The sequence below is a fragment of the Palaemon carinicauda genome, chromosome 31, assembly GCF_036898095.1.
Source record: "Palaemon carinicauda isolate YSFRI2023 chromosome 31, ASM3689809v2, whole genome shotgun sequence".
Taxonomy (NCBI): Eukaryota; Metazoa; Arthropoda; class Malacostraca; order Decapoda; family Palaemonidae; genus Palaemon; species Palaemon carinicauda.
This window is the reverse complement of record NC_090755.1, coordinates 30923325-30930824: the sequence shown is the minus strand read 5'-3', so window position 1 is coordinate 30930824 and position 7500 is coordinate 30923325. Positions and strand designations below refer to the sequence as shown.

At 35.4% G+C, this 7500-nt stretch overlaps 1 protein-coding gene across 1 annotated transcript in view; it reads left to right on the top strand.

The window, feature by feature from the left end:
* Nucleotides 1–7500, top strand: part of LOC137624652 (probable glutamate receptor) — a 16966-nt gene that overhangs the window by 7191 nt on the left and 2275 nt on the right. The window contains exons 6-8 of the mRNA XM_068355611.1: nt 777–1007; nt 3731–3909; nt 4374–4545. Coding sequence (XP_068211712.1) covers nt 777–1007; nt 3731–3909; nt 4374–4545 — 582 coding nt within the window. The remainder of the gene's footprint in view (nt 1–776; nt 1008–3730; nt 3910–4373; nt 4546–7500) is intronic.

Genomic DNA, 7500 nt, shown 5'->3' with positions numbered 1-7500 from the left:
TAATTTTTATTTGCATTTTTATAAGTGTAAAATTTTTTTGGAATATCATAGTTTTGTATCTAAATTTGGTAATATAAACAACTTTAGATTTCTTAGAGTACTTTCGTTAGATATTACGGAGTCTTGCAGGCGAGAAAAGTTTTCCGTCCGTCTTGGTTTAAAGCTGAACGCTTCCTTCTCTTCCTAGCATAAATTAAAAGAAAGGTCTGGTTGTCTTCACTGTGGGCTTGATACTTATAGACCGTGTTTTTATCAAGTAATGCAGGTCTTGTGCATCCAGGAAGTGCTCGCTCATAGTAACAGAACTGAAGAGTCTCTCTCTCTCTCTCTCTCTCTCTCTCTCTCTCTCTCTAACAGAATTTGGTGCTATATTAGTTGAATAACTCGACATTCTTGAGGTGATTCGACCAATGTATTCACCTTGGAAAAGTGCTCTCTCTCTCTCTCTCTCTCTCTCTCTCTCTCTCTCTGTGAAGTCTATTTTTTATAATAAACAAACGATATAATTCGTGAGAGGGGTTACAGACCGTTGACTCACACTTGAGACAGAATATCTTTTTATTGTTTCAGTGAGAGAAATTTCAAATCACGATAAATTGAATAATTCAATCATCTTTATTAAAGGCTATCAGAATAACTCAATTTTATATATATATATATATATATATATACATATATATATATATATATATACAGAGAGAGAGAGAGAGAGAGAGAGAGAGAGAGAGAGAAATATGGTATTCATTTGCCTTTTATCTTTGCTTTCCCAACACCAGATGTTCATCGGCTGGTGGTGGGTGTTTTGCACGCTCATCACGGTCGTGTACAAATCCTCCCTGACGTCGCATCTGTCCGTCCCCGGCACGTCACGGGCCATCGACACGTTCGAGGAGCTCCTCAAGGCAGACGGGTGGTCCTGGGGTTACGAACCCAGCTACGGATCCGGTTGGGAGTGGTTCAAGAATAACGAAAATCCGACGATCAAAAAAATCTTCGAGGGCATGGAGGTGAGGTAGGGAGGGGTTGGGGAGATGACGAGGAGAAGGTGGGATTAGGGATTAAGGAGATGCTGGGGAGAATGTGGGGCATGGGAAGGGGTTGGAAGATGGCGATGACAGAAGGGCAAGAAATATTTGGATGTTTTCTTATTTTCTTTTATTTAAGTAATTTCAATGGATATAACTCTATGTAGACTATTTATTTTAAATTCTAAAAGTATTTTGAATAAGTATTTTTCATTTGTGTCTACTGATTTGACATAAACACACAAATAAGAAAAAGGTTCAGAATAAATGATTGAAAGAATTGGATGATCTTAAGGTAGGTTTGTCATATGTACATAATGGAATATAATAGTTTAGCCAAAAAAATATACAGTAATTCAGTAATGAGATGGGCGGATAAACACTTAGGAAATGTAAGATAGATGAAAAAACAAAAAAAAACAAGCTGTTTGAAGAGATAGGGGTAGAGGTGCAAGCTGTGTCTGTAGGATCAATACACTGCTAATGAACCCTCTGTGGTGTAGGAAACTTAAAATGTTATGGAAGTTTTTACTGAATGTGTGGTTCACAAGTGAACAAGTAGTTAACAAGTGAATGGGATACTAGCTTGTGATGTTTTCCTCAGGGGCCACCCATGTTAGGGGAAAGTACTTAATGTTGAAAAGAACATATATAAGAATACACACACACATACACAAGCTAGTTACAACTCATAAAGCTATGGAAAGAATAATAATGGGAATAACACTAAGAGAGAAAAATAGCAACATGGATACGAGAGCAAACTAAAGTAGATGATATTCTAACAACATGTAACAAAGAGAAATGAACATGGGCTGAACGTATAATGAAAATTATAGACAATACATGGACATTAAGAATAACAGAATGGATCCCTAGATATTGTAAAAGAAGCAGGGGAAGGAAGAGAAGGCGTTGGATTGACGAACTAAGAAAGTTTGTGACTATGGTTGATTGATTGATCGATTTGAGATTTTCTGGCATCCTGACATCTAAGGTCATGGACGCCGGTGTGAGTATGGACTGGCACAAAGACCATAAACAGACGCAAGTGGAAGGACATGTCTGAGGCCTTTGTTCTGCAGTGGGCGAGTAACGGCTGATGATATATATATATATATATATATATGTATATATATACATATATATACATATATATATATACACATACATATATACACACACACACACGCACATATATATATATATATATATACATATATATATATATATATATATAGTTGTGAGTGTGGACGCGTAGAAAGACCATAAACAGACACAAGTGGAAGGACATGTCTGAGGCCTTTGTTGAGCATGTTCTGCAGTGGACTAGTAACGGTTGATGATATATATATATATATATATACTGTATATATATATATATATACATATATATATATATATATATATATATTGGGAGTTAAATGGCAGTACGAGAATTAGACATAAAACTATAAGAGAGATTACTTGAGTTCCATATGTGGATGAGATCATGATGAGGGGTAGATGAAGATGGTTTGGGCATGCTCTTCGCACTCCCCAAGAGAGATTATTTCACCAAACTTTCAACTTGTATCCACAATGCACTAGAAGAGTTGAAAGGCCCAGACATACATGGCTTAGGACTATGAAGCATGAAGTAGTTTATGAATGGAGAAGTATTGAACTAAGAGCTCAAGATAGAGAAGACTGGCGAAATCTAAAAGACCCTTTGCGTCAATAGGCGTAGGAGGAAATGATGATGATGATGTATATTTATTATCATTATTAATTGCTAAGCTACAACCATAGTGAGAAGAGCAGAATGCTGTAAGCCCAGGGGCTCCAACAGGGAAAATAGCCCAGTGAGGAAAGGAAACAAGGAAAAATAAAGTATTTCAAGAACAGTAACATTAAAATAAATTTCTCCTTTATAAACTATAAAAACTTAAACAAAACAAGAAGAAGAGAAATAAGATAGAATATTGTGCCCGAGTGTACCCTCAAGCAAGAGAACTCTAACCCAAGATAGTGGAAGACCATGGTACTGAGGCTATGGCCCTACCAAAGACTAGTGAACATTGGTTTGATTTTGGATTGTCCTCCTAGAAGAGCTGTTTACCATAGCTAAAGAGTGTCTTCTACCCTTACCAAGAGGAAAGTGGCCACTGAACAATTACAGTGCTGTAACCCCTTGGATGAAGAAGAATTGATTGGTAATCCGCGTTGTCAGGTGTATGATGACAGAGGAGAATCTATAAAGAATAGGCCAGAGTATTCGGCGTGTGTTAGTGTGTGTGTGTGTGTGTGTGTAGGCAAAAGGAAAATTAACCATAATCAGAGAGAAGGATCCAATGTCGTACTGTCTGGCCAGTCAAAGGACCCCAACTCTCTAGCGGTAGTATCTCAACGGGTGGCTGGTGCCCTGGCCAACCTGCTACCTATATTACGTATATATACTGTATCTACTATATATATATATATATATATATGTATGTATATATATATTTATATATATATATGTGTGTGTGTATAAATATTTTTGATAATAATATCCACATCAATTATGATAACTATATAAAGTACTTTATTCTAAATTTGAAAATAAAGAAAAAATTATCGTCGAATGATAGAAATGATAAACAGTGGCATATTTACCAAGCATTCTTCCGAAAGAAGCTTAACGCACCGAAACCAAGCAAATAAAACGCTGCTCCAAACCGCAGGTCATGGAGTTCAAAGAGCAGATGGACCGCGTCCTGAAGGGCCAACACGCTCTCATTACCTGGAAGTACAAAATCAAGTCTCTGATTGCTGCCCTTTACACTGACAACTTTGGCTACACTCCAATCTACACGGCCAAGTCGGAGTACTTCAATTACGGCGGTTACGGATGGGCTTTCAGGTAATTCAAATGTACATTGCATGTTTTACTTGGTAAGTAATTACATTACGGGAGAAAGAGAGAGAGAGAGAGAGAGAGAGAGAGAGAGAGAGAGAGAGAGAGATTCCTCTGACCACATTTTTTTTAAAGTTCCTTGGAGTAAAACCACCTAATCGCGGTACAATTCTGCTCAACCCTGAATTCCCTGATAAGGTAATAGCAGCCTCTTCTATTCAGTCATATGATCTTCAACAACCAAGGCTTAGCCAACGTCTCCGGGCGTTTTAAATTCCAACAGGCCAGTTTGATGCAATGTATGCATTTAGATTTTGCTTATATGATCACATATTTCATATTTTTTATCTTACTTCTAAATTTATTATGTTTTCATAGTATTTTATAATATGTCATGTTGCAGATATTATATTTGCATTGTAAATTCACTTTATGAACTGATTTAACGTATCATTTATTTTATCAAACAGAAAAAACGCGCCATTCCTGCGCCCCATAAACATGATTAAACAGCGACTGATCGAAGCTGGTTTCGTCAATCTATGGATGAACGACCTCATAGGCACCGCTGCCAAGAAAGCCCGCGATGAAAAGAACAATGAAAAACAAGTGGACAATTCGGAGACACAGACGTTGGTCCAGGCAAGTAGCTTCTGAAGGTTACGAATTAATCTTCTCCTAGATTATTTTGGCTTTGGTACAAGCTTTCGACTGGTCAATGTGTACCTGCGGTAAACTTTATATATATATATATATATATATTATATATAAATATATACACAAACTTTTTAATTGGCTGTTTAAATTACACTTGCTGGTCTTTTACTTGTTTGAAATATTATTTTCTTTGTCGTTTTTTTTCAATACTCTTACATTGCGCGAATGTCTATGAATATCGTTAATGCATCATTTCATATTTATGTTTTCCATATTAGGGTCATTAACTTGTAGTATTCTGAGTTCCAGTTAAGGGTGATGCATCCTGGCTTTGGATTACAATATTAACTGTAATAATGATGGCGATGATCATGATATTACTCAAATCTAATCTACTAGAAGTTTTTTCTTTCCCAATTATAAATTTCAATTTTATATATTTTGAATAGTTTGGGTCTATTTTAAATCGCGTTAAGCTAATTATCAATTTTGAGTATTTTCTTGGTTACGTTTTCATAGATCTTTAAATATATAGATATAAGTATGAACCAAAGCATTCCAAGGCAATCATCATCATTTATAAGACCTGGTACATTTATTGTAGTTAAAAGAAAGGATCATAAGGTAACGAACTAATATACATTGTCAAGATGTTGTACCACTGTTCCAGTGTCATCATCATCATAGATATTTTCGCGCCAACTCTTTCCTCTATCAGACCAAATAGTAATTGTAGTGTTCGTTCCTATTTCCTTTGATACATGCGAGCAGATTACAAGAAAAAAAAAATGATTCCCGAGTCATTATCAAATAGTACTACCTTGGAATACTCTTTGGTCATCACTCATTTTTCCTTTGCCTACATATTCACCGAATATTCTGGCCTATTCTTTACGCATTCATCTCTTCCCTCATATACATGACCGCACCAAGATAACGGGAAAAATATTTTCTACTTATGGGGTTAACTACTGCACTTCAATTGTTCAGTGGCTACTTTCCACTTGGAGAATCCAAAATCAAACCATTATTCTCTAATCTTGGGTAGTGCCGAAGGCCTCTATACCAAGGTATTCCGCTGTCTTGAATTAGAATTCTCTTGCCTGACTCTTGAGGGTACACTCACGCCCACTATTTTATCCGTTTCCTTATTTCTTTTCCTCTTTCTAACTGGGCTATTTTCCTTTTTGGAACCCTTGGGCTTATAGCATCCGGCTTTTCCAGCTTAGCTAATAATAATAATAATAATAATAATAATAATAATAATAATAATAATAATAATAATAATAATAATAACCAAGGCACTTTTTCTGCCTGTTTAATGTAATATAAAAATTACTTGAATGACGTCCTAATATTACATGCCTTGTTATACTGTAGATCATTACCAAAGGGCTTTCATATTTGTTCTATTAGCTGGTTCTTATAATAATGGAGGAACCACTATCTTAATATTTCTGAATTTATGATTGTCATTTACATGAGTTATCTTTATTCGGTGCTCTCTCTCTCTCTCTCTCTCTCTCTCTCTCTCTCTCTCTCTATATATATATATATATATACTGTATTTATATATATATATATATATATATATGTATATGTATACTGTATATATATATATATATATATATATATAATCATTATCATTATCATTACTAGCTAAGCTACAACCTTAGTTGGAAAAGCAGGATGCTACAAGCCCAAGGGCTCCATCAGAGAAAATAGCCTAGTGAGGAAAGGAAATTAATAAACTATGTATGAGAAGTAATGAATGAAAAATATCTTAAAATTAGTAACAACGTCAAAATAGATCTGTCATATATAAACTATGAAGTGGGGACTTATGACAATCTGTTCAACATAAAAACATTCGCTGCAAGTTTCAACTTCCGAAGTTCCAACTACCTAATTAGGAAGATCATTCATCAACCTGGTCACAGCAGGAATCAAACTTCTCTCTAAATAGAAAAGTAGTTAATCAGATGGGTCCACCAGTATTAACTTATGCAGAAACTTGGGGCTTTACTAAAACCTTAGAGCATAAGCTAGATACAACTCAAAGAGCTATGGAAAGAATAATGATGGGATAACACCAAGCGATAGAAAAAGAGCAACATGAATACGAGAGCGAAGTAAAGTAGAGGATATTCTAACAACATGTAAGAAAAGTAATGGACATTGGCTGGACATAATGAGAATGACAGGTAATAGATGAACATCGAGCATAAGAGAATGAATCCTAGATATTGCAAAAGAAGCAGGGGAAGTAAGAGAAGACGATGCATTGATGAGCTAAGAATATTTACGGGTATGTACTGGCAAGACCACAAACACGGGAGTGGAGGGACATGTCTGAGACCTTTGCCTTATCCTGTAGTAGACTAGCTACGGCTGATGATAATAATGATGTAATATATATATATATATATATATATATATATATATATATATATATATATATATATACATACATGCATACATACATACATACATGCATACATACATATACATACACAACAACGACAACAACAGCAACAAGAAATGTAGGCGTTTCTAGTCCACTACAGGACAAAAGGGTAAGACATGCTCTTATTCATATCTGGGGTTTGGCAAATTTTCATCACCACGCTGGCCACTGCGGACTGGTGATGGTGGGAGACTTTAGTCTGATCCCTCACAACAAACCAACCTTGTATGTGCAGCCCTAACTAGTACAGCGTTGGTGATCATGGCGATACACAAACCCTTTCACCATGTTAAGGTATCCCCTCACACACACACACACACACACACACATATATATATATATATATATATATATATATATATATATATATATATATATATATATATATATATATATATATATACAGTATATATACTATGCCTATTGATGCAAAGGGCCTCGGTTAGATTTTGGTAGTCGTCTCTATTGTGAGT